We start from the raw sequence: 27,407 nt of genomic DNA, 5'->3' as shown, positions 1-27,407 counted from the left end.
CCTGGCGTTGGAGGTTGTACTTTTGCTGTAACCATCCTTTACCACTAGAGGGTAATGTAACGTTGCATATAGGGGACCGATTATTTTGTCAATTGTCACCATTGATAAAATAAACACTGTAAAACGTAGGCTCAAGAAGTGGGTGAAAGATAAAGGCCTTAAGCACTTTCTAAGAACTAGGTTTCTGCTCTGGAATATTGTGCAAGATTATAAGGATATTGCCATGTTGTTTAATTTAGGCCCCCGCCTCCCTCCATCCTCACCTGAAAAGTGCATATCATGTTCCAACATGCCATATGCACATGGCCCATATCATATTACACCTGGAAAAAATATCTTTGTTCAACTCGGATAGAACCTCATGGATTCTATAGCCTACCTGATTATGCTATTGGGCCAGTAAAGAGCTATTTTATATAAATAGGCCTATGTAGCCTATACGTGTAGCCTATTACTGTATGCCTGTTTCTGATAATAACTTGTGTTATGTATTATGTCTTCTTATCAAATGTTATGTTTGTTTAAACAACACTAGCAAAACATGCAATGTTGCCTCTAAAGTTGTACATCTGTTCGAATAAAGGCTGATCCAGTGAAAAACAGTATGTTTCTCTGAGAAAAGTATTGCTCAATCGTTCTTGTTGAAACTTTTTGTTGAGTTTTGTTTGCAAACAAAGCACAGCCACGTGGAGATCCAGGTAGTTTTGGGAAGTGGTGTTTTTTTGCCACCCATAATTATGGGACAGCACCTCCAAATGAAATACATTACCCACAATGCACCACCACCTCCAGCTGACTCGGTAGACTGGGATGTTTTTTCTGCACTCAACTGACTTATATATGGGTTTTATGTTGACAGATAGTTAGAGTTCTATTGTCTTTTACCACCACACAACCAAGTCACTATGTCTGGGACTTAGAAAACAACCTGCTGTGTTTCCTCTCCACTCTTTGATGGCACACATTGGATGATATCCTTTATTGACATTTCCAGGAGGATACACTTTTATTTTTTTCACCACTCTTTGTTTACTGCGCTTCAGACTGAAGAGGAAGCTTCACCTAGAAACTTCTGGATCAGGTACATTTATTGGTCCTGAATGCTAAATCGTGACATAGTTCTATGTATGTTTGAGAATTTCAATGCTTTTTCATCCCCGTTTGTAGAGAATAAGATTATTCCAATTATATTATACACCACTACGACTTCCCTTTGTTGTTTTTGTATACACTGCCAATAACGGTCGGTCAACCTGAGGCTGGCATGTTTCCTTTGTCTGATAACCTGATGTAGCCTGTATACCTACAGTATAACCTACCTAGTGTTTTTCTGATTTCAGGTTATCTGATCTAGCTAGCTGGCCTAAACAGAGCAGTAGATAGCCCTTGATTAATCAGCCAAATGTCTTTTTAGTCTTTTATCATGTCTATGTTTATGTCTTGTGTATGTATGTTTACTGTGTTTTGGAGTTTCTTATTATCTGCTGTAACATAAATTTCCCAGTTTGGGACATAATAAACTTGAACTTGAACTTGATCATTACCTAAAAATACATTTGTCTAATTAATGGTGGTTTATTATGTTTATTTGAAAAGGATCCCCATTAGCTGATGCCATGGCAATAAGCTAGTCTTACTGGGATCTACAAAAGAAAACATATTACAAAACACATAAAAAAAAACTACAACATTAAATTGCATTAATTCACATTACAGTTACATCAATATCAATATCATTAGAAGGATGTTGGAGTGTCAGTTGCTTTAGCTAATACAATTTTAAAAGTTTAAAATTTGATGTGCCATTTATTTGCTTATTTCCTGTCTATATCTGTTCGACGTTAACTCTGGGCAGCTGCCTTTATATATATTTTATTCTCACTTTGTCTTATTTGATATTCTTTCCTTTTTACTGAATTCCAATATCCTTTTATAATGTGTTTATTTTGCTTCTAATGTTTTATGTAAAGCACATTGAATTGCCATGTTGAAATAAACTTGCCTTGCCTGCCATGCCTATTTACTTAGCTTGCTTTTTCTCAGTCTATCTGTCTATGGTTCATTGGTTAGGGCCAGGTGTTGAGTAGAAAACATAACATGTGGTGTTTGTTGACATTATCTGAGGGAAATAATTCATGCGTCAGAGACCTATGGCAAAACCTGTCCTTTATAGTTGATTTCAAGGTGTGTGTGCGTTGTTGTAGTGCGAGTTTGCTACTACTACTGAGGCAAGTCAAAACAATGCAAAATAAAATGACCTCAGCTGATCAACAGCCAGACTCGTGTGTTAGATACTTTTACAGCAGGCCACATGTGACTGTGTAGAGGCCCACAGTGATAACTGATCTTGATGTTGCAGAAGCAAATTATACTCACAAGTGTAAGTTTCCAAACTTTACTTTCAATAGTCTCAACCCAGCGTAAAGACGCAAATCTGATGTTAGGAGAGCGTTTATAAAACATGTTAAGTAGATGTCCAAAAATAAACACCCCATCTCTTCAGGGCCGGGCCTTAAATATAGCTTGTGTTACAGGTTTATTTATTTCAGAACAGTTGTGTAAAGGTAATCTGTGGAGCTGGCCTCAAAGTTCATTGTTCAAAACACGACTGGCTGGCCCTCCTTCCCCCAGCTCTGCTCTAAAAACAAACTTGACTGACATGTAGGTCGGCCTGCCTCCACAACCATTGCACAATCCCTCTCCCGCCAGCCTCTCTTTGTCATCATCACTCTCAACCAGTGTATTGTGCCGCAGGACACAACTGTTGCACAGCAGCCGGAGGAAGTGTTAGGCAGATTTGTTAGCTGCTCAAGTTTCTTGTTCCCCTTGAAAGTGCCATTATTAAGGCACTTTAGCACTACCCCAGGGGCTTGCTTGGTAACTGTTCATGTGACTTGTTTTCTTCCACCTTATTATACATATATAACATATTAAAATGTATAATTCAATTTGTTAATGATACATTAATTAATGCCACAGTATTATTTTGAAGATGCATTGTTCTTGACAATAGCATTGTGTTGTCTGCTGTCCATCCCCAGGTCCCCTAAGGCATAGAGAAGGTCCACATTGGAGGCTGTAGCTATGGTGCTGATCCTGGGTAGACGGTTGAACAGGGAGGACTCTGGGACCAGAGACTCTCCTGCTGTCAAACGCAAGGTGATCCTTCAAAACGCAACTTTTTACACACACAGAAAAAAACACGCATTTTATCTTGTCATGGTATTTGTTTATGCCAGTGACTGCCACAATTAATAATGTCACAGAATTCATCTTTTAAAAACACATTTTGCTTCTTTCCAAAGGTGTTTGAGATGGACCCCAAAGCTTTAGCCAGCCAGGATGTCTTTGACTTCTCCTCTGGCTCCTCCCACTCAGAGGCCATCTTGCAGGTGTTCAACGAGTTCCGCGACACCCGCCTATTCACTGACGTGGTCATCAGCGTGCAGGGCCGCGAGTTCCCCTGCCACCGCGCAGTGCTGTCCGCCTGCTCCTCCTACTTCCGTGCCATGTTCTGCAATGACCACCGCGAGAGCCGCGAGATGCTTGTGGAAATCAACGGCATCTTGGCCGAGGCCATGGACTCCTTCCTCAGTTACGTCTACACTGGACGTGCCAAGATCACCTGTGACAACGTCCAGTTCCTCTTCGAGACCTCCAGCCTCTTCCAGATCACTACGTTGCGCGACGCCTGCGCCAAATTCCTGGAGGACCAGCTGGACCCCTGCAACTGCCTGGGCATCCAGCGCTTCGCAGACGCCCATGCCCTGAAGCTGCTGGCTAGTCGCTGCCGCAGCTATGCCCAAGCCAACTTCTCGGAGGTGGCTCAGCACGAGGAGTTTCTGGACCTGCGCATGGACGAGCTGGAAGAGTACATCTGCAGTGACGAGCTGGCCATCGGGAAGGAGGAAGTAGTGTTTGAGTCGGTGATGCGCTGGGTGTATCACGCCATGGAGCAGAGGAAGCCCATGCTCAAGGAACTGCTGCATCACGTCCGCTTGCCCCTGCTGCATCCTAACTACTTTGTCCAGACCGTGGAGGGAGACCAGATCATCCAGAATGCTCCAGAGTGCTACCAGCTGCTACACGAGGCCAGGCGCTACCACGTGCTGGGCAATGAGATGATGTCACCCAGAACACGCCCACGCAGGTAAGGTTCACTATATGTAGGAGGCAGAACCAAAATGGCCTTAAGAGAGTTCTGAGACACAGGTTAGCTGTAATCAAGCAACTGCAACTTTAAAGGGGACGCTTCTCTAGTTTTGTTTTGGAGCAAGATGCACTGCCCTCGGCCCGCCTAGGCTCCTATGTAGCCTGACAGCGTGTCGCAGGTTCGAGTCCCGATCTCGACAGCCTGCGTGTCACACCCCATCTCTCCCCGTTTCCTGTCTACCTACTGTACTATCAATAAAGGCATTAAACCCCCCCCCCCCCAAAGAAAAAGATGCACTGCTCTCAGTGCACCACATGGTGAATGGCAGACCCACACCAATCCCATGCCTAATCCTAACCACACAAACGGTGCCTAACCGTAACTAAAATGTTATTAATTAAACCACACAATTTATATTTAGCAGACGCTCATATGCAGAGCATCTTACAAAGTGCAAGATTGGAGTAAATGGTGTGAACCCTAGTCACCCAACAACAGGATAATAAGTGGTCATGTAAATGAAGTGCTAAGAAAACAAGTAACTAGCAGGTCAGGAAAAATAAAACACCATAGACCTTTACTTTTCCATCAGGCTTTTGAGTAGGCCTTTAGGTTAACAAGCCCCTACTGCCACTGTGAAGACAGATCAGAGAGAGATAAGAAAGCATGTTTCCCAGCCAACGCTGTGTCGTGTTATTCTGCTTAGCATGTGGTTTGAAGTTTCAACACGTTCATAAAAACTCAATAACCTTTGAAATGTTTTTGGTTGATGTGTAAACTAAAGTTGTCGGTGTGCATAGTGTACGTGCATGCACATGCGCACGTGTGTGTGCGTGTGTGAGAGATGTAGAAAGTAAAAAAGACAGTTATTGTGTGTTGAACAAACAAAGCTATCATTGACTCAGATTTGTTTAACAGCCTGGCTATTTTGAAATGAAAATGGATCACGAGGCGGGAGGCAAGGCTTGTTCATACACAGCCTGGTTACGGGGGGGGGGGGAAATACCATGTTGCAAGAACAGCAATCATGAAACGTTCAGTCTTGTTGTCGTACCAGAAGTGTCACTCACCCTTGCTGACGTATTGCTCGCCTGTTTACTTACACCACCCTGTCTTTGATTTAGAGCCTTGTGTGTGAGTCTACCCTATGTTATATAGTGTGTTATATAGTTGATTCAAATCCAATGGGTAAGACACAGTGTACGGTAGCACAAGGCTTATGGTTCCCCGCCATGTTAAGCTGACAACAGCACAGCTGTCGTTCCATCCCGGCCCCCCTTGTAAGGGTTAAAGCGGGAACGGTGCAGGGTGTCGGTTAGACATACAGTGTGTGTGTGTGTGTGTGTGTGTGTGTGTGTGTGTGTGTGTGTGTGTGTGTGTGAGTGTGAGTGCGAGTGTGTGACGTGTGGCTCAGGCGTATTGTGTCAGTATCCAGGCAGATCTGATCAGATCAGCCAGCCAAACAGGCACCAGAGCAGACACTGCATTTCTTACCCCAGGGGCTTGATCCTCCTGCTCCACACAAACAGATGACTTATATGTTTCTCTGCAATTTCTGCTCCGCCAGGGCCCATCTTTTCTTGGAACAACCCCCCCTCTCACACACACACACACACACACACACACACACACACACACACACACACACACACACACACACACACACACACACACACACACACACACACACACACACACACACACACACACACACACACACACACAGGGTCTTAAGAGGCTCACTCGGGCCTCTTTTTTCTCAATGGGAGATGCAGACAGGCATAGTGTACACGTTCACACACCTGAACACACCTGGGGTACGCTATCTATTCAATTACTGTACGTGATACCCTAACAATGCCCAACCTGTGTTTAACCTATACCTGATATAGCCACTGCAAAGCCTTCTCGTATCCATTTTTACATTCTCAGAGTCAAATAAGCGTCCGACGTCTGAAAATCTTTTGGTTCGGAAAGGCTTTCCGAACTATAGTTCGGAAATCTGGAGATGCACGAATTCCAAGGAAAAGTTCTAAGACCGCCTTTCCGATGCTCGGAATGACATCAATTTGTAGTTACTTTGTAATATGGGTCCAGGCCTACATGTTGGAATACCACTGCAGCAGACCAATGTGGCATTGCGTTGACAATGACATATGATCTATGCTGCAGGTTTGAGGGTTTCATGTGGAAATATCTATGTCATCACCGTCCCTGATTCTTAGCTAGTTGTATAATACAGTGGCTCCCAAACTTTTTTGGTTCTGACCCAAAACAGAAATTTGATGTCTTCCTGGGACCCAAACTAGTGAAAATAGCAGATCTACAAGCTCACAGCACGTTGCGACGCGTTGTGAGCTTATAGATCTGCTATTTGCGCTACTTTTAAAAATGTTTAAATATATATATATTTTAAATAAGGGATATTTAATTGCGAGTCGCGACCCGCACCACTGATATGGGGAACCACTGATATAATACATTTAGTTGTTTCTGCACAGTGTGCTAGCTCTGACCTTTTTAGGAAGTTACTGTAAGACCATGGCATGTATTTGAACGGCCAGGGAAATGGGAAAGCAAAGCATGGGTAATGGAGATTCCATCCAGTGCCACGCATGTTTATTTTTGTACCCTGTAACGATACTATTATTATGATCTATTATGATCTGAAGTAACCTTGCCTTGAGATACTGTAAGTACAATTATTTCTGTGTGCACCAATCTGAACCTGCCCTGAAACAACAACCTGGGATTCCCTGATTACACCTTTCCCTCTGCGTGTTGATATATGCGCCGTGATATTTTCCAGTCTATTGTACAATGCTTAGCATATGTTTTTCATACTGAGTGTTGTGTTGAGTAACTTGTTGAGATGTCATGGTTGTAATGTGTACATTCCTGTGGTGTGATGCCTTTGAAATTCATCTTGTCATCGCTTTTTGGGGGGGTTTTGTTTTGTTTCTCTTTCCCGTTATGTAATATTTACTCTTGTGTATCTCTCTCACTCTCTCTCTCTCTCTCTCTGTAGGTCGACAGGCTTCTCTGAGGTGATTGTGGTGGTTGGAGGCTGTGAGCGGGTGGGGGGCTTCAACCTGCCCTACACTGAGTGTTACGACCCAGTCACAGGAGAATGGAAGTCACTGGCCAAGCTGCCTGAGTTCACAAAGTCAGAGTATGCTGTGTGCGCCCTGCGCAATGACATTCTGGTCTCAGGTAAGCCAATGCAGGATTTTTTTGACACGCTGTTTTGCAAATGTCATTTCCCATGTATGTCATGCTTCTCCAAGCTGAAGTGTCGTTTGTCTCATCCATATAAAAGCTTTCAATTAAAGTCGTAGGGGACATGGTCCTTCCCTCTGCCTGTGCAACCATTTGCACTTCGGTGGAACCACAGGAAAGGCTGTAATAAGATGGCCGGTTGCCCTGTTATTTTACCCCGTCTGAGTCAAAGGAAAATGTGAGCGCAGCATCTGGATGCACTCTCCAGGCTCACCGCCAATGGTGGACCTTATTGGCGAGCTCACTCATTCTCTCTGATCCTATTGGCCCAACACGCAGGATCTCCCGCCTTCCATATAAGTTACACTTCATAGCTTTCTAGGATCTTGTGTCTGTTTTTTTTCCTCTTCTGAATCAGCCGTTGTAGGTTGGGCCTATTTAAAAATGAACCTAAATATGGGATATTGCACAGCTTTTCTGGCCCTTGGGCCTGACTGTTGCATTGTGGGAATTGTCTGTAGGCCAAGTATGGCGCAAACCTCTCTAGAGGGCGTAGATTAAACAAGACAACAGCATCACGTCATATATCCAACTAATAACATATGATGTTCATTACATGCACCCCAAAGCACAGATTTTCTCTATTCAATCTGAGTTTACCCACTGTAAGACGTGGTCCATGAGGACCTGTGAAGTCTTTTTTTATCAATTTTTACACTCTCAGAGTTAAATGAACACTGAGGATTTTACTGTGCATACTAGTCCAGTCCTTTTTATATAAAGAAGGCTGTTTCTATGAAATTCACGAGGGATTGATTCATTTGTGTTTCATATGTGAACACAGTTCTATATGGTTCGGTTACATTGGAAACAAAGTGGGGAGAGGGGTTTGCTTTACAGGAGCCTGATGTACTGGCAAGGATTGTTCCTGTGCAAACTTGCTTCACTTTGAACAAAGAAAAATAAGAGAGACTGAGGGAGGGAGGGAGAGAGGGATGGGGGAGAGAGCCGGGGGGAGAGACTGTGTGTTCTCCCCTTAAGTGTGAGACTGTAGTGTTTATGTCTTCCTGTTCCCTTCCAGGTCCTCATGATCACGTGTGTGCTATCAATCACCTTGCAAGCAGTGCATGGAAAAGTCAACATTTCTTGCTCTCTCTCCCTCCCTCTTAATTGCTTTATGACAGTCCATCTTTTTCATTGCTCCCTATTTTTTCCCCCTTACCTGTCCCAATTCCACTTCTTCACTTTCCTGTTTTTTTTTTATCCTTCACCTACTTCTCTCTGTTTCTCTCACACACTCACTGTCTCAGACTCCCCAAAATCTTTCTGGCACTGGAGGCTGGCGTGCATAACTTGGCAGCCCTCCAGCCTACAGCACAGCTGCAGTTAACTGTGGTCTGAAATAGGATCATCCTCAGAGGGGAGGTGGGTTGGGTGGGTTGGGTGGGTGTGGGGGGGATATGAAATCCTTCCACTGTCTGCCATGGGAGTGGGACCCCCAAACACCACCGTCTCTCCCACATCCATGCTGCACAATACAAACAAAGCACTGTCAGCAACACCATCAACCACATCACATCTCACACCAGAAAGGGGATTGTAGCAGCTTAACACTTAAACCCCTCATTAGGGCGATTGTGGTATTTATTTGCGGCAGCAGAGGCGTTGGGTCGTAATTCAAATAGAGATGTGAGGGGGATACGTTTATATATCTTTGGTATCATGTTTTGTTGTCGCAGAATGAAATGGCAGTGTGCTATTCGACTCTACTATACTGAATCAAATGTTAGTGGATAATGTATCATAAGCTCGCAGAGCAGCGGCACGTGTGCTCACATAACGTAACACAGTGGCATACAGTACGTACAATCTAGAATCACAGGTGGCATGACGTCTCTGGTTGCTTCCTCGAACTACTTCAGTTAGGATGGCTGAATGTTGAGGACGAATTTCTTATATTTGCAAAATGTACAGTGACAAATACTGTACCCCAACAACCACAACAGATTTTGCAGCATGGGAGTAGGTCGATTGCTATCAATAGCAAATGTCAGCAATCTGTGAAAACCGCAATCAGTGACACCCAGGACACAACATGATGGAATGTAGGCAGAGTTCGATTCTGAGATGGCTGTGGAACAGTTCCCCTTAACAACCCGCTTAACTGTCAATAACAGTGATGGCGACTGGTAAGACATAAAACATAATCAAAAATAAAGGTACAAAAAAGAAAAGAAAAGGAACAACAAGAAGAGACAAATCTACTGTATAGACATCAAGTAGCTTCAAGAAATAATAGATCTAGACTGAGATAGCTGTAGATAACAACCTATAACATCTCTGATACAGGTTGGGACAACGTTTCCATATAATCCAAATAAGGTTGCCAAATCTTCAAAGATTTGTCAAACCCATTTCTCAGAAGATAGTAATCTTCTCAAGAGGAACACAACTGTTTCTGAGTACCATCTCGCAATGAGGAGGGGGGGCGATAATAAGCATTGTTGCTTTTTAACAAGCATTCATAGCTTCATAGGACTCTGAAGAGTTATGCAAATCTTCACGAAAGCATAAGCAAAATTCCTGTCATTCCTGTATGAGAAGAAATACATTTTGAGGGGCCACAATATTTGAAAAATAAAGCGTACAGGTATTTCCGGGGTACAAATATTTATCAGATATTTTTCCTCTGTGATCTAGTGTGTCTTTTCCTTCTCTTACCCTACATAACACTACCTGAGTTTAACTCAGGTAGCCACTTGCCAGCAGTCACTTTAACCGTAACACGGGTGAGCATGAAAGAAGGATGACATTTGATAGGAGGACGAGACAGATGCTATTCACTGTTGTTTTGTTGTGATTGTCAGGTTGGAACACACGCCTGTTTGTCTGCACACCTGTTGCGTTTGTAAGTTAATTATCTTATAAAAAAGGCTGCGCAATGGAGATACAAAAGAGAACCAGACACCTTTGTTTTCACAGGTAGGCCTTCCTAATGTCGTGGCCATTGCTTCATAAAGCCACCCACTTGTGAGTTAGAAGAAAACACCCAATCTAAAGAGCACAAAGCTGCGGTGTGATGGATTAACTGATTTCATTAGATTTCATTACGAACTCATCAGTCCATCTTCTAGATGATGAAGTTGTTTATTTGTCGCATCAGAAATGCCTCTCTGTCTGGAGGGTATCAGAGTTTAAAGGGAGAGGCGTAATTTGAAGGCACGACATTTGATATTAATTTTCAATATTTATGAACTGGTACCACCATGATTCAATTATTGTCTCTGTGTGAAATAACGCGTCTTGTTGCCGACATTATTGTTTATGGGCTGAGTCTTGTTAACCACACACAGCACACACACACACACATAAACATGTATGTGTGCATGTGGTGCTTGTGACTACAGACACTGTACAACTGTACACTCGCTTGATTTATACTTTGTTGCCTGACACCGCCGTGCAACGAAGTATAAATCAGGCTTAAGCTTCTCTCTTCTCCTGAGTTTACAACCTCTCCTGAACTTTTTCTTGGGTAGAAGCCAGTACGTCTGCTGCAGATACTTTAGTTTCGACACTCCAGTTTTCCAGATGATACTAGACTTGTCATATCCTTTGGCAGATAACATAGTGTTTTTGAAAAGACACATAAGTTTCCCATGCGACTGACCATACTTTCCTTTTTCCTGGTTCTTATTTTTTTGTTTGTTGAGCCTATATCTTTGTCATGTCTTCCAGGCCCTGTTAGAAAGCTGAATGTGTTCAGCACTACCCTTTTGTTTTTAGAGAGATCAGCGTGGCCCTTTAATGCAGTCTGTGGAAGATCAACAGGCAGGTGGAGGGAGAGAGAGAGAGGGGTGGTGGAGGAGCAGGTAGAGAAAGAGGTGCTCTGTTAGGACTTGTTCAAAACGTGACTGGGTCAAACTTTAACCTGGTTTTCTGACTGCTTACTGTTGTTATCGGCAATAAGCAGTTCCTGTACTTGTTTGACTATAGATAGAGAGGAGGAAATACACTAACTGCTGTTTTGACTTTAACAAAGGTGTGTGTGTGTGTGTGTGTGTGTGTGTGTGTGTGTGTGTGTGTGTGTGTGTGTGTGTGTGTGTGTGTGTGTGTGTGTGTGTGTGTGTGTGTGTGTGTGTGTGTGTGTGTGTGTGTGTGTGTGTGTGTGTGTGTGTGTGTGTGTGTGTGTGTGTGTTTTATGTAAAGATGTTTTACAGATAGCTTTACTATTAGTAAAAGATTCAGGTTAGGAGTAATAGGATTAGGTTTATGGTTAAGATGAGGGGTTAGGGTTAGTTTAAGGGTCAAGGATGGAGTTAGTTGTGGTTGTTGTTAAGGTTAGGGTCAGTTGGGCCAGTAGGTCAAGTCAAATTTACATTTTTAATAAACAATTGCTTTTGATGTCCCCACAAAGATAGCAATGCAAACGTGTGTGCCTCTGTGTCTGCAATACTTGCTTATGAGTATTTGTAGCCTAATTTACACTTGCACGACATTGTGGCTTGCCGACAATAACTAAATGGAGCTAAGTGGATAGTTACATTTATTTCAATCTGTTTTTTTCGGCAAGCCACACTGTTAACCAACAAAGTATAAACTAGACTTGAGTGAATAAAGAGCCCACTGGCAGCTGTGTCTTTCTCTGAGCTTCTGAGCCTCTGGGCTGTATTTAGCCAGAGTGAATGAGGGACACTTTGATCATCAGGCTAACACAGGGCAGCTAGCTTTGGTCAAAAGTCAAAGAAGACAGCTGTCAAATGTGATCTAGTTAGCAAGAAAAGTCACATGACCTTGTCATGTAATGCATAATCCACCATTACCAGCCAAGCATTAACTCAACTATTTATTCATTATTTTAATGAGGTTGACTGGAGAATTGGAGTTCCTCATTGTGGTAATGACATTTATTCCATTAATTAAAACGGTGATATGTTGTGTTATTGTGTAATGTTCTAAATATCAGGTATGTTTGTGATGTTTCTGCCTTTTGATTCAAACTGGGCTCTGTTGGACTCATAACCAAATGATTTAGAAAAATGGGAGTTACCCATTAAAAAGCACCTGGTGGCAATGCTGACACCATGAATGTTTCAAATATGTGAAATGTATGTGTTGTGTTGTAGGTGGTCGTATCAACAGCAGAGATGTGTGGATGTACAACTCCCAGCTCAACCTGTGGATCAGAGTTGCTTCTCTCAACAAGGGTCGCTGGAGACACAAGATGGCTGTCCTACTGGGCAAGGTGAGGAGAGAACTCAGATAGAAAAAAACAGAGTCCGCACACTGACTGGATCCCATATTTCATTGAATAGATTAGCACAAAAGATGACTACTATTTCGAGTGTCTTAGCTCTCCCTCAGACTGAGGAGAGCACTCAGTCCTCCACTTATTCCTGTCAGTCTCTTGTCCATCTAGCAGTCTTTATATCATACTGTATATGTCTCATGGACAATACCTATATATCTGGTCTCTCTGTCTAGATGTCCATCTATCTGTCTCATGGACAGCATCTATATTTCTTTAATTCCATGTTTGTTTGTTTGTTTGTTTTATAACATATTTATACCGTAGATCAACCAGTCACTGTGTCTGTATAAATGCCTTAACCCTTATCTGTCAATTTGTTTAATTCCAATCACTCACACTATGCAATTCCAATATGGTGTCCATGTGCTTTAACTGGTAAAGGACCCTCACAATGTGGACAAATAGGATAGAATAAACAGATGAGTTCTCTGCCAACAGCTTCAAGGGAAGTAATCCAAAGGTATTACAGACATTAACAATGCAGGCAGTGTGACATTTCATGCATTACCTTTTTGTTTCGTAATACCTCAACCCAGATATTATACTCTGTAATTTACACCATCAGGAAGTTTCTAGAATTACATGCACATTTAATGGATAGATGGATACAATACCTTATTTTTTTTCTTATAGCGTCTCCAATGACATCTGTTTGACTTAGATCCTTCTGTAACACACATTCCTGTCTGTATTATGTGGACATAGTTTCTGAAGACACCAAAGATTTACGCTGTCACGATTGACAGTAAATGTAGTGTAGGTGTGCTGGCTTTCAAATACAGACATTAGTCACTCATCCCTCGCATTAACGAACGAAAACCAGGAAGCTACAGTACTAGATTCCACCGTCATATTTGACTATGCCTTTTCTTGAAAGGCGCCATGTGTCTTCCAAGTAACTGTAATGTTCACGTGTTGCCCCAGGGTTTGGACACTATCAGGCCAGCTCATCTAATCCCTCAACCCGGATCCACAAGACTAGTTTCAAATTAAGCACAACATTCAATGAGTCAGTTAGTGAAACAGTGGAGCTGATGCACTTGCTAATTTATGCTATTAACTTCCATTACAAATGGAAGTTAAATTCAAATGGACTTTGAACTAATTCCCGATTTCCCACTGATTCCACTCAGAAAAAGCAGTCATTTGTTTGGTACTTATTATTCTGGACGCCCTGTACATTACCTCTGAACAGGAATGCTTATTCAACCACCACATTTCAATTACTAAGTCACTATTAAGTCACATTTTCTGTTGTCACCCGACAGTGATCCCAGTTCAATAGTGTGCATGAGTCTATCTATAGCATCTAGTATTTTGCTGGGTGGACTGGACATACTTACTGGAGGGCATTAGGAGTTCTATGGATGTGTGCCAACACCTCACACCTCCCAGTCCACTGACCCATATCATGCTTCATCTCTCTCTCTCTTCCATTGCAAGAATACTCTTTCATACCCTGCAGAAGCCTTACATACCGTAGCTACACAGGCTTCTAATGCAGCTATAAACACACACACACACACACACACACACACACACACACACACACACACACACACACACACACACACACACACACACACACACACACACACACACACACACACACACACACACACACACACAAACACTATATGTGTCACGGGGTCCACTAGTCTTACTTGAATAAAATGTTTTGAGTGAGGAGTGAAGTGTGCACTATCAACAAAAAGTGCATTTGAACATTCATTTGATGTTCATAGCACAGCATTTATTCTCTATTGTTAGATAGATGGACAGACAGACAGACAGACAGACAGACAGACAGACAGACAGACACAGAGACACAGACACAGACACACACACAACTTTATTGATCCCAAAGGGGAAATCCAGTTGTCAGCGCCATCATAATGCAAAACCAACATTGACCATTGCTAATGCATGTCACACATACCTCCTAAGATTTATAGTCATGATTGACAGTAAATGTAGTGTAGATGTGCTGGCCGTCAAATATAGACATAAGTCACTCATCACTCGCATTGACAAACGAAAACCAGGAAGCTACAGTACTAGATTCCACCGTCATATTTGGCACCATGTGTCTTATTGTATTCCAAGTAACTGTAATGTTCATGTGTTGCCCCAGGGTTTGGACACTATCAGGCCAGCTCATCTAATCCCTCAACCCGGATCCACAAGACTAGTTTCAAATTAAGCACAACATTCAATGAGTCGGTTAGTGAAACAGTGGAGCTGATGCAGTTATTAGCTTCCTTTACAAATGGAAGTTAAATTCAAGTGGACTTTGAACTAATTCCCGATTTCCCACTAATTCCTCTCAGAAAAAGCAGTCATTTGTTTGGTGCTTATTAACCTGGACTCCCTGTACATTACCTCTGAACAGGAATGCCACCACATTTCGATTACTAAGTCACTATTAAGTCACATTTTCTGTTGTCACTCGACAATGATCCCAGTTCAATAGTGTGCATGAATCTAATACTTTGCTGGGTGGACATACTTACTGGAGGGCATTGGGAGTTCTATGGATGTGTGCCAACACCTCACACCTGACCCATATCATGCTTCATCCATCGCAAGAATACACTTTCATACCCTGCAGAAGCTTTACATAGCTACACAGGCTTCTAATGCAGCTATAAACACAGACACACACACACACACACACACACACACACACACACACACACACACACACACACACACACACACACACACACACACACACACACACACACACACACACTATACTGTATGTGTCACGGGGTCCACTAGTCTTACTTGAATACAAACATTTGAGTGAGGAGTGAAGTGTGCACTATCAACAAAAAGTGCATTTTGAACATTCATTTGATGTTCATAGCACAGCATTTATTCTCTATTGTTAGATAGATGGACAGACAGACAGACAGACAGACAGACAGACACAGAGACACAGACACACACAACTTCAGACACACACAACTTCCAGTTGTCAGCGCCATCATAATGCAAAACAAACATTGACCATTGCTAATGCATGTCACACATACCTCCTAAACCGTAATTATCTGAGTATTAATGTGTAGATAGGGACAGGCTTCTATTGTCTCAGACAAAGCAGGAGGTGCATTGGAGATGAGCCAGGCCTAACGCACGCACCGCTCACTTAGGCAAACAAAACCAGGCAAACCAGCAGTCGAACTCTCAAACACACATGCTCGCATGCATGGCACACTAACGTGATGGCACGCCTACGCACAAACACAGACACGCGTATTACAGAGACAGAGACACACTCACTAATACACATGCACAAATGAACGAATGCAAACTACTACAGGCATTCTTGGACGGTTTGGGGCTGAAACAGTGCCATATGGGATGAAGTCAGTAAGGGCACGACACAGGCGGTTCGCTGTGATTTGCAGCAATTGCGAAAACATTCCTCTGGCTCCTAGAGAGCCGTGTGTGGCCAGACTGCATTGGTCTTATATTACCGTGCCTTCTACAAAACAACACCCAGAAGGCTTATCTACCTTAACCACTGAAACGGTAAACACACATGCACGTGCATGTATACATAAATCCAAACACACGCCGGGTCTGGCACACAGTTACTATAAAAGACACATTAAACCCACGCTTGAGTGAAGGATCTTTTTTATTTATTTAAACTACACCTAGTCAGATTAATGTGAAACTAATTGTGAGACTAATTGAACATTAGTTGGAAAAGCAATCAAAGTGTCTCCTAAAAGCAGACTGGCTACAGCGAAGGAAACACTTGTGTACATGTTGCTGGTATGACATAAGTTTCCAAGAATAGTGGACCGTCCACTTCTCTATCCCTAGAAAACAAATGATTGTTTTTCTGCTTCTGGCAAAAAATATTCTAAAACGCTGTAGCTAATTCCCTTGTCAAACAACACCAGACCTGTCATTAGGTCGTTTTTAAGTGTCTGTGAACTAGACACTAACTCAGACACAGGCGAAGGTTCAGTGCAAATGGCTTCCTCTCTCTCTCACACATACACGCACACGCCACACGCACACACACTCACACACGCACACACACACACACACACGCACGCACACAAGCACGCACACAAATGCACACAAACATAGACCACCCACACACGCATTCATGCATACATTTTACACACTTTCTTGGGTAAAAAACATTCCTAGAAGAGCTCATAAATCCCATGAGAGTCTTTCATCTCAGACCACTTCCTTTGAAGCACATGTTGTGGAGCAGGATGAGAGTCGTCTCGTCCTGCTCCACAATCCCCTTCTTGCTCACTCTCTCTCTCTCTCTCGCTCTCGCCTTGTTTTGTTGACTCCCAACAGTTAGCTTAGATTTCTAAGTCCCTTTCAGAGGTCTCACATCCTTTGTGATGCCCTTAGTTCTGTTTATCTCATCTGTTTATCTCATTTTGAAATGATCTCTCCAATCTTAAACATCCATTATTATCGTTCACCTCCGCCCACCCCCCCCCCCCCCCCCTCACTCATTTTCGGATGCAGTATGTAATTTCCTCTTTTCAAGTTCCAGTTGCTTGAGGGTATGAGGAACTGAACTGGTGTGTTGTCAACAAGCCCGCATAGCAAGCAAGACAAATGCACACACACATACACTCACACACACACGCAAAGGCATACTTTAAATCAGTCATCAGCATACAGAAAATACTCCTTGTTAATTTAACTCTTGAGAGTGTGTAAAGTGACCCAAATGGACCCCCAAATCCTCAGACTTTAAATCCTCAGGGATTGCACTGTGTGCATTCTGTGCAACATTCTTCCTATGTAAGCAAACAACATGCCTTGCTGTGTCTAGAGACTCTAGCATGTTGCTGTCGGGTGGAAACCTCTATGTCCAAAACTATTACTTACTAGGATTCAAATTCTAAAATAGCAAAAAAAGCAAGCTCAGCTTGTGGATCGGCTATTTTTGCTACTATTGTGTGTCACTGTAGTATGACGGAAGTAAGTAGTAAAATATGGAGATAAGAGGTTTCTGCCCGGCAGCAGCGATTATGCGGGAACACAGCAAAAATCTTTGTACAAATATACACACACACACACACACACACACACACACACACACACACACACACACACACACACACACACACACACACACACACCCACACACACCACCCCCCCACACACACACACACACACACACACACACACACACACACACACACACACACACACACACACACACACTGCCTTCAGTGTTGTCCTGTTGGACTGGTCCTGAGAGTACGTATTAGATAAAATAGGTCACCAGTTGTTGCTCTCCCTAGAATGATTCTGCTGCACTATCACAGTCTTTCTCTCTCTCTCTCTCTCTCTCTCTCTCTCTCTCTCTCTCTCTCTCTCTCTCTCTCTCTCTCTCTCTCTCTCTGTCATTGTCTCTCTGTCATTGTCTCTCTGTCACCCTCTCTCACTCTGAGCATGCGTCTGTATAAATAGGCATATACTCTATGCGATCACGTGTGTGCTAATGAAACCATTTATCAGTTTGCCGTCATCACAGCTTTTAATGAAGCCACAGGTGTTTATTTATGCTGTCAGTAGCAAAAATCTGTCCTAAAGAGGTCATGCATCACACTACGCCTGATGTTTATGTGAGCACATTACCTCAAGTCCCTTCGTAGTACGTGCTATTGTTGTCATGCCTGTGTGGAATGCCGCTGTATTGATGTACCATACTCTGCTATCATGTATCGAGAGCGTGTGTGTGTGTGTGGGGTGATTTGACGACAGCGTGCGGAGCTGCGGACTGTTGCTGACAAACAGGAAAAAGTGATCCAACACTCCCCTTTCCTCTGTGAGGGTGTTGGTCTGCTGTCACAACAGGGTGCTTGGTGTCCTCAGCTGAGAGTCAGAGACAGCGGCGGGAAGAGAAGTGTCCCTTTGTCTTAAGCACGACATGGCTCATCGGCACAATCATGTGCTTCTCTCTCAATTTCCATTTCGCCCCACATCTCTCTCTTGCTCAATTTACGTTTTAGACATTTAGTAGACACTCTTAATCTGTCTTAACTCCACTCAATCTCTCACGCAGACACACACAATCAGCTGTCAGATTTAGTCTTTGCCTGTATCTATCTAAATACCCAAGTAGTCTGTCTCGAAATTGTTTACTATCCTATTGTTCTGTTAATAACAGTGTGCTTATCACATATAAACTTTGGGCTTTTGTCTTACTCCTAGCTGTCAGCCATATTTAGTGCTGGCGCGCGCATAAAGACAAACAAACATGAACCGCATGGTTTGCTGGAGTTTCCCCCCTCTACTTTTCAGTTGAGAAAGACGGTACTTTTCTAAAATGGCTCAGTGCCTATGCAAATATCCAGGTGTTCCAGGCAGTTGCCCCTGCTTTTATCTGTCTTTACAGAGGAGGTGTAGAGGAAAGACATGAACAGCCTTGAGGTAGTGTTTTGCATGCATTCTAGATTCTACCACAAGCTGGTGCCCTACTGTACAGTATGTCATCATGCCCTACACTCATTTCAAAAGTTCAACCTGTGACACTATTCACTCACTAAAAGATATAATAATTCTAAAATGAGAGATCTATCTCAAAAGTCTCTTCCTCTTCTTCCTGATCCTGCCCTCATTTCCTCTCCAAAGCGACGGTAGTTGTTTTTCCCCACTCGCTGATTATGAGTTCATCACCTGGCCACTATCCAACAACATTCACAGAGCGTCATACAATCTGCCACGAACACTTAAATATCAGACTATAAAAAGATGATATACCTGACATGAATTTATTTTCAAAACACTAACTTTCCTTGGGAATAAGGGAACCGTGAGACCATAGTGACAACTTCTCATTATGTCAACAAGCTTTCACCTAGCATGCACTGCACAAGTCTTTAAGCGGGTTACTGACCCTCTGGCCCTGGGTGATAAAAAGTTTTCAGACTTCAAAGACATGCTGTGATAAAATCAAAGGATTATGGTGCCTTTGTGTAGAGTGCGTGTGTGTGAGGTCAGAGTAAAGTTGAAGTTCTAGTTTCTCAGATCCGGGCCAGTGTTTCTTGTTTGCGAGATCGGTCTTAGTAAAGAGATGCATGGCGGTATTTGTGATATTAGCATCACATCATCTCTGCCGCTCACCAGATGGACTGGTTCTACTGCTGCCAGAGTGCAAAGCATTGTATGTAGACAGAAAGTAGAAGCCCTGAATAAACATGTCTCATTCAGCAGCAGACCATGACGTTTTGTGTACATTTCTATTTGTTTCCATGTCTAAGTGGGTGCGCACGTGTATGTCTTTCCTGTGTCTATGGCACTTCCCCACTGCTCCTAATAGGATGGGTTAAAGGCAGAGGACAATTGTCACGTCTGTGCAACTGTACAGTGACAAATACCCCAAACAACAACACGCATGTGTATGCATCCGCATTCTACATTCGCGTGTGTGCGATTTACGCATAGTTTCTCAACGTGGTGGGTTAATTAGAAAAGCTTATCAGCGCTTATAAGATACGCTTCACTGTCAATCACATCTCATCCTTTAAGCCTCATGTGTCTGCGTCTGTGTCTGTCTGTGTTTTTCTCCAGGTCTACGCGGTCGGCGGCTACGACGGCCAGAGTCGTCTAAGTAGCGTGGAGTGCTATGACTCCTTCTCCAACCGCTGGACAGAAGTAGCCCCCATGAAGGAGGCGGTCAGCTCTCCAGCCGTGTGCAGCTGTGCCGGCAAGCTCTTTGTCATCGGGGGAGGGCCAGACGACAACACCTGCTCAGACAAGGTGGGCATGGTCGACAGTTTAGAGGTCGAATTATGACTATCTATCTAATGAAGAAAAAGGGACAAAACAGACTGACAGTAACGCTCCAGTGTGAACTTAAACACCTGTCGTCAAATGAATTTGACCTTGGAGTTGACATTCATGTCATTCTAAATGCATATGCACACAAAACTGAAAACCCCGCCCATACACATCAAATGTCCCCTACCTAACCTGATGTCATAACAAGCCACATCATAGCTGGTTTGTTTTATTCAGATGAAGTAGACGAGTAAAATCACATCAGTCCTTGTTCACCGACTTATTCACCATGATCATTTATGCACTGAGCAGTATTTCAAGTTAGATGGGGCATATATGAGTCACTTGTAATCAAATGCCTGTGACATATTTTTGTGACGAATGCCAGTGGGAGGTAAAGAAAGGTAAATAGAAAGCCTTTTTAGAGATAAAAGGCTGGAAATGTTTTTGATATAAGATCAAATAAACCTTTATTGATCCCCGGAGGGAAATTTTGGTGTCACAGTTCCTGTGGTAAATTCTATGCTATTAGTTCAGGACATTTTGGACCGGTTGGTGCAGATTGAACACCGGTAAAGACAGCTTAACTTTGTTTGTACCATAAGAGCTGCCAGCAGTGTCATTGTACCGAATGATTGATAGCAGTACAGACAGGCTTGAAGATGGGATACCCTGGTGTCATTACCTTCTAATTACCCAGACATCTCATCTTCTTATCTGGTAGTAAATAAGAAGATCTGCTGTAACAAAAGCTCTAGAAGCAATAGAAGGAACATTCTCTTTCCTGGAATAGCTTTTTGTCTGTGTTTGTGTATGTCTGTGCTCTCTGGAGAACACGCACATTTACACACAAACACACACACATACACAATGGCAGGCGGGCAAGGATAACAAAGGCAGCAGTGTCTTGCTGCCGGATGTTGTTATTATATCTGTCTCTATATGTCCTCCGTCTGGCTCTTATCTCCACAGACTACCATGGGCGATTAGCATATTCCCAAAATCAATGATACCCAAATCAATGAGATTTGTGATGTTCACCTTAACTACGTTTATGAGTGACACAGTTGTAGGAACTAAAGGGACAGAATGAAGCAGGTTAAATGCAAGCCCATGTCGTGTGTATAAAGCAAGAGTCAAACCACAGAATCAGATATGAAGGTACTAGGCATTCCATCACTACCGCAGCATTGACATTGATGGGTGCAGACTGCAGACAAAGAATTTGCTTTGGCATGAGTTGCAGTCATGACCTAATATACTGTAAAAAATGTAATTACCAGCAAAGTACGCAATAATAACCACAGTCTTGATTTGACTAAGAAGAGTGTACAAATGAAACCAAATGTATCTGTAAGGGTCCATTTGGTTCCATTTGTACACTTTTCTGAGTTAAGTGGACACTAAGGATTTGACTGTGTACACTGCAAAACATAGACTCAGACAGAACACTAAACTAGACAGCAGACATGAAACTCAAAGCTTAATTTTTGTCAGGGCCCAATATCCCAGAAGTAGTCTTGCTAAGTGGTAGACTAGCTAGGTAACAGTTGCAGGTGTACTGGTCACATGATATTATCAAACATTCATAAATATACTGCATTGTTATTTTTTATTATTTTATTTTATTTGAACAAAAGTCAAATAAAAGCAACCAATGCTTTCATTACAGGTCCAGTGCTATGATCCAGAGGCAAATACTTGGTTGCTCAGAGCCAACATTCCCATCGCTAGGCGCTGCATCACCGCGGTGTCCCTGAACAGCATGGTCTATGTTTCCGGCGGACTCACCAAGTCAATATTCTGCTACGACCCCATGGAGGACTACTGGATGCATGTGGTGCACACTTTCAGCAAACAGGTAACAAAACACACACATACACTAACGCACATTACACTCTCATCCGTCTACTGCTACTTGATTCATGCGTAACACAGTAATAGAATCCTTGTTTGTACCTCTTCAGACTCCACCTCATCCCCTAGCACTCCTTATTTCTTTCAGTACTTGTTGCCTATTTAGATATATGCTAGTTCATGTTATCTAGATGTATGTTATGTTGGTTACTTGCTCACATAATTATGTACAATTATGTTGTTTAGTTACAGTCGATTTATGCTGTTTTCTTGTTCACATCTGCTATGTGGTTTATTTAAATAGATGTTTCCTTGTTCACAGATGCAGTACGGGGCTATTTACTTGACAATTTAGCCTGTTGTTGGTTGACTAGGGTTCATGCCACTTACTCAGATCTTACTCTTTAGTGTTCTGTGCTCTGGATAAGAGCTAAATGCCTAAATTATACAATTTATGCTACAGCCACCATTAAAGTTATCTCCTCTTCTTCCCCCGTGTCTCCCTCCATCTCTCACTCCTTGCAGGAGAGCTGTGGCATGTCTGTGTGTAATGGGAAAATCTTCATCCTCGGTGGCCGAGGGGAGAATGGCGAAGCCTCTGACAATATCCTGTGTTACGACCCCGCCACAGGCATCATCACAGGGGTGGCAGCCATGCCCCGACCCATCTCCTACCATGGCTGTGTCACCATACACCGCTACAACGAGAAGTTCCACAAGCCCTGACCACGATAAACAGACACACGCACAGTCACATGCGCACGTGCATTTGAAAATTAACTTAAGCGCTCTTTTAAAGTCAAGCTCTGCCACGCACGCGCAGTCGCGCACACACAAACACACACACGCATACGGTTGTGCAGATAAGCACACAAACACCAACGCAATTCTGTAGAAGAGGCCCATTTAGAAACTATTCAGCTCTCTTATTTCCTTTCAGCTTTATGTGGAAGCATTCTTTGTGGTGGTGGTGTGATAAAGCAGGTTTCAGCAGAACCTGCTTTAACAAAGTTCTGTGGAAGCTGGTTATCCATCTGTAATGGACTGCATGTTGAAAGTAAACACATTACCGCTGTACCCACATTACTGTGTCATATGAAGTCAATCTAAGATCTCGATCTTTGACAAGTTTAAATTGTCACGCATCTTGCAGAATCATGCACTAATGGGGTCAGGGAAACGTTTTATTTTTATCAGTATCTACGTTTCCTACCTCTGTACCTCCTGCACTCCACCTGTCAGGTACATTGGAGCTCCATGCTACTTCCATAAAATTGGTAGGAAATATTCAGGATTTTGAAACATCCTCTATTCCTTGATTTCCTTTCCATGATACTTGAAATGCCTTGTGTCAACAGGCTGAGGTGTTTCTGAACCTCAGTGGCGAGGGAAAAGGAGATAAAGAAAGGAGGCTGTATCACAGTATTGGAAGGTAGCCACAGATTCTCTTATGTTTTCCGTTAGTCTCGCTCCCTGGCTGTGCTCCGGACCTAATAGATAACTTTTCTCTGCTTCCTTTTCCTATTTGGTCTTCCCTCTCACTTCCTGTTTCCCCATGTCACTTTATCACCTTGTTCCACCTCTCGTGTCCGTTTCTGTCATTACTTTTTCCGCTGTGTCAGCGCCTGAAGCTTTAGAATTCACAGTCGAACCTCCCTTTAATCTGTATGATGCTATATTATCATTATTCTTATCGTTATCATCCTTACACTCATTATACTTTTTTTATATCTTAAATTATACTTGTTTTTGTTTGTTTTTTACATTTGGATGATTTATTATAATGTAAGTACTTTTAGTGAGTGTATTTTGGACTTGTACTTTGGTGTACTGGGTGTAATGGGTGATTTGTAGACAACAGAAGCCTTTGCAGATCAAACTTCGAAGTCTTCTCTGAATAAATGGTGTGCATGCATGTACAGTATGTATGTGACTTTCACTGTTCCGTCTGGACACATTATCGCCACAGAGGTTTATCAACTAGTTGTAGCATTAAGTAGTTTATGTAGCACATAAAATGGTTCGCTACTATCACTCTGCCTCGTGTAATTTTGACCACCTGAATATGAGCCTAGGTCTCCCACATGGGAAACCAAACATCTACCACTCATCCAAAGGGGATTATCTCCCTGACCAAAGGGAGATATTAGGCTTCTGGGCTTACGGGCAGGGCTACTCTGCTACACAATGCCTACAAGTCCTTGTTTCAAAAATCAATGCCACCTCCAGGTATAAATTAGTATCATTCAGCGAAGGTGGCGTCCTGTGTGCTATACCTCTCATAGGATGCTTGAGTGTTGTGCGGTAGAGGGGATCTGAACCATTTGGATCCTAGCAGTAAAAGTAACCTTTTACTACTATTGGTGTTGATAGACTAGAGATATTGCTGTGAATATGGTAACTTTGAAACCTTTTGTTTCTTTATTCAATATATGTATTTAAATTGATTTGTTTGTTTTTTTGGTCGTTATTTTGTAACCAAGAGCCCCAGTTGTGCACTTTGACAGAATCCTGTTAAATAGAATTATGACAATGTAAATATGATTTTGATTTACTTTTTTTTACTGCATCAGTAAATGTTCTTTGCTTTCATGTGACTATGTGAATGAGAGGAAAGGAAGTATCAGCACCTCCCGCTGGTTACTGTCTGAATAACAAAAATAGCTCTCAAGTGAACAACAGTGGGACAGAGTGGGAGAATTTAAACATTTTGTTTTTGGTTTAAGGATAGTGGGTTAGTGTTTTTTGTTTGTTATGGTAAAGTACAATACAAAGCCTAAGAGCTAATGCATGCTTCAGCAAAAAAGTGTTGTGCAACAATAGGCTTAAAGAACGATTTAGTCAACGATGATTGGCAAAGACGCTGGCAGCATATCAGTTTACAGTATAACAAACGTTTAAGTTCCAGACATTTTTTTGCGGATTGGCTCAGTGTATTGCGATGCCTGAAATGTTGAAACTTTGTAGAACCCCACAGGCCACCCACATTCCCTGCCACTTCCATACTTGGGATAACTTTAGACCAGTGTTTCTCAAAGTAGGGCCCAGGGACACCCAGGGGTTCTTAAGGGGATCCTAGGGGTTCCCCGCAAGGTGGGGAGAAGTTTGCTGTCATTTATATTTTATTTAGAAGATGCTATTTCAACAATAGAATTTACTTTATGAGAATGACTATTCTGATCATATACGTTTGACATTTTCCACTGTTATCTCCCCTATTAGACACAGAAATTCTGTACTAAATCATAATATGATTATCGTCAATCTATCATCTCAGATAGGAATCCCAGAGACAAAATGTAATCAAATGGGGGTCCGTGGCCTATTACGTATCAACAAAAGTTTAAGAACCACTGCTTTAGACAGACAACCGGCGGAGGCTGACGGGCAAGAGGAAGTTAAAGAGAGAGAGAGCGAGGTTGAGTGTGTGTGTGAGTGTGTGCGTCTCTGACTTCATTGAGTATTTACTCCATACAGGACATGAACTGTGTCCTTTTTGTAACGGTTATGATTTATTGATTTTTCATACATTGTTTAATTTGTTTTTACGTTCTGTTCTTGTTGTGGTGACTTTTGGGATGATGTGTGTTGCTGATTGATGGGTTGTGTTTTGAATGTTTGCCATGTTTTAAGTGGTCTTGCCTTGTATGTGATGTCTCAGGCTGCAGATTGGGTAAACTTGGAAATGTAATTGAGGAGGAGTATGAAAGTGTGTTAATCCAAAGTGGTTTAAGATCCAATCCCAAAGGTATATTGAAACTCCATTGATTAAATATTTTACTTGCATGCGTGACAGAGGTGTTCAGTTGCCCTTTTGGGGATGATGCCTCAATGTGCCTTCATAACAGAATAAACTAAGACAGAACACAGTGTTCGTATTTTTGATAATAACCTACATTATGAGAAAGATTTACGTGATGCAATATTTTTAACGTCTCTTTTCTCCTTTGATTATTGTCTTTAGCTCACAGAGAAAAAGTGTGGCAGTATGTCTAAATGTAATGGCTGACCTGAAGCATCAATAAAGTTCTCTTTATGCCAAAATGTGTTCACTGTCTATTGCCTGTTGGTCAGAGGTATATATTAAACAGTTAAATCACTCAGATAGTTATCTAGTCTCTACTGTACTATCCTCTGTTTACCGTATGTCTGACTGAGTTCACCTTGATTGCCTTTTTTCTTAGCCTAGGGCTGAAAGAAGAGATGCCAGTGGAATTCCCAAGAAGTCAGAGAGTTATGCACTATGTTATCATTAGCAGCGTGTTGATTATTAGGTGGTAGGTTGGCAGGTGTCCACATCATGATTTAGAAGCAGGAAATGCAAACCCCATGTACTGTACAGTGAAATACAATATAAATTTCAAATCAGTGGGGCAAAGTGATAAATTAAAAAGACATTTGGCTCCATGTGCGTCGCTTTACACACATAGGCCTCAAATCACCACATTAATTGCATGTGGTGTTATGAGACCTATTTACGGTGATGGAATCTTAAGAATCCTTCACCTTAACTTGATGCCAATTGATGAAGAAATAAATTCCAAGTCTTTCAATCACAATCTCTTTATGCACAAAATACAAACAGCTGTACAGAAATTGGACGTAAAAGCACATGTCGAGTGAGGAGGTGCCACCATCAGCACTTGTTGTTACTGCAAAAGATGCAGCGCAACCAAGTCTACATTTATCCCTCTCATCCTACAGCTGCTTACCAGCAGATCAACAATGAACAATACAACAGCATGCTTTCTTTCTACAATTGTGGGACTATGACTTATTACTTTTGCAATAAACAGTATCTGTTGATGTGATAGTTTTGTGATTAAATGAACGTTAAGGGGATAATACACAAGGTATGTATGTACAACTAGAGAAACTAGGTCTAATAATGGTGTGGCTTCGGGATGTTATACGTCCAGTCAATAGACCGCCGAAGTCTGACGTCATTTACACATCCTTTGTTTGTCTACCTGGTTTGCAGTTTTCCACCCCCGTTCTGAATCCCATAGACGTATTGAATATCGCGTCAAATAAGAACTGTGTTCCAAAAATAAACACATGACCCCGGCGGGTTGACTC

The 27,407-nt window shown here is 42.4% G+C and overlaps 1 protein-coding gene across 1 annotated transcript; it reads left to right on the top strand.

Moving 5' to 3' along the window:
• Positions 1 to 839: 839 nt before the first annotated feature.
• Positions 840 to 26,372, top strand: klhl24a (kelch-like family member 24a). The gene is made up of 8 exons (XM_080439113.1): positions 840 to 1,081; positions 3,042 to 3,159; positions 3,306 to 4,150; positions 7,182 to 7,366; positions 12,499 to 12,617; positions 20,262 to 20,450; positions 22,144 to 22,332; positions 22,854 to 26,372. Exons 2-8 carry the CDS (start codon positions 3,085 to 3,087, stop codon positions 23,052 to 23,054), a joined length of 1,803 nt encoding a protein of 600 aa, XP_080295239.1. The 5' UTR covers positions 840 to 1,081; positions 3,042 to 3,084; the 3' UTR covers positions 23,055 to 26,372.
• Positions 26,373 to 27,407: the final 1,035 nt, after the last annotated feature.

This window comes from Gymnoscopelus braueri (assembly GCF_963280865.1).
Source record: "Gymnoscopelus braueri genome assembly, chromosome: 10".
Taxonomy (NCBI): Eukaryota; Metazoa; Chordata; class Actinopteri; order Myctophiformes; family Myctophidae; genus Gymnoscopelus; species Gymnoscopelus braueri.
The sequence above is the reverse complement of the archived record's forward strand: the minus strand, read 5'-3'. Positions and strand labels throughout refer to the sequence as shown.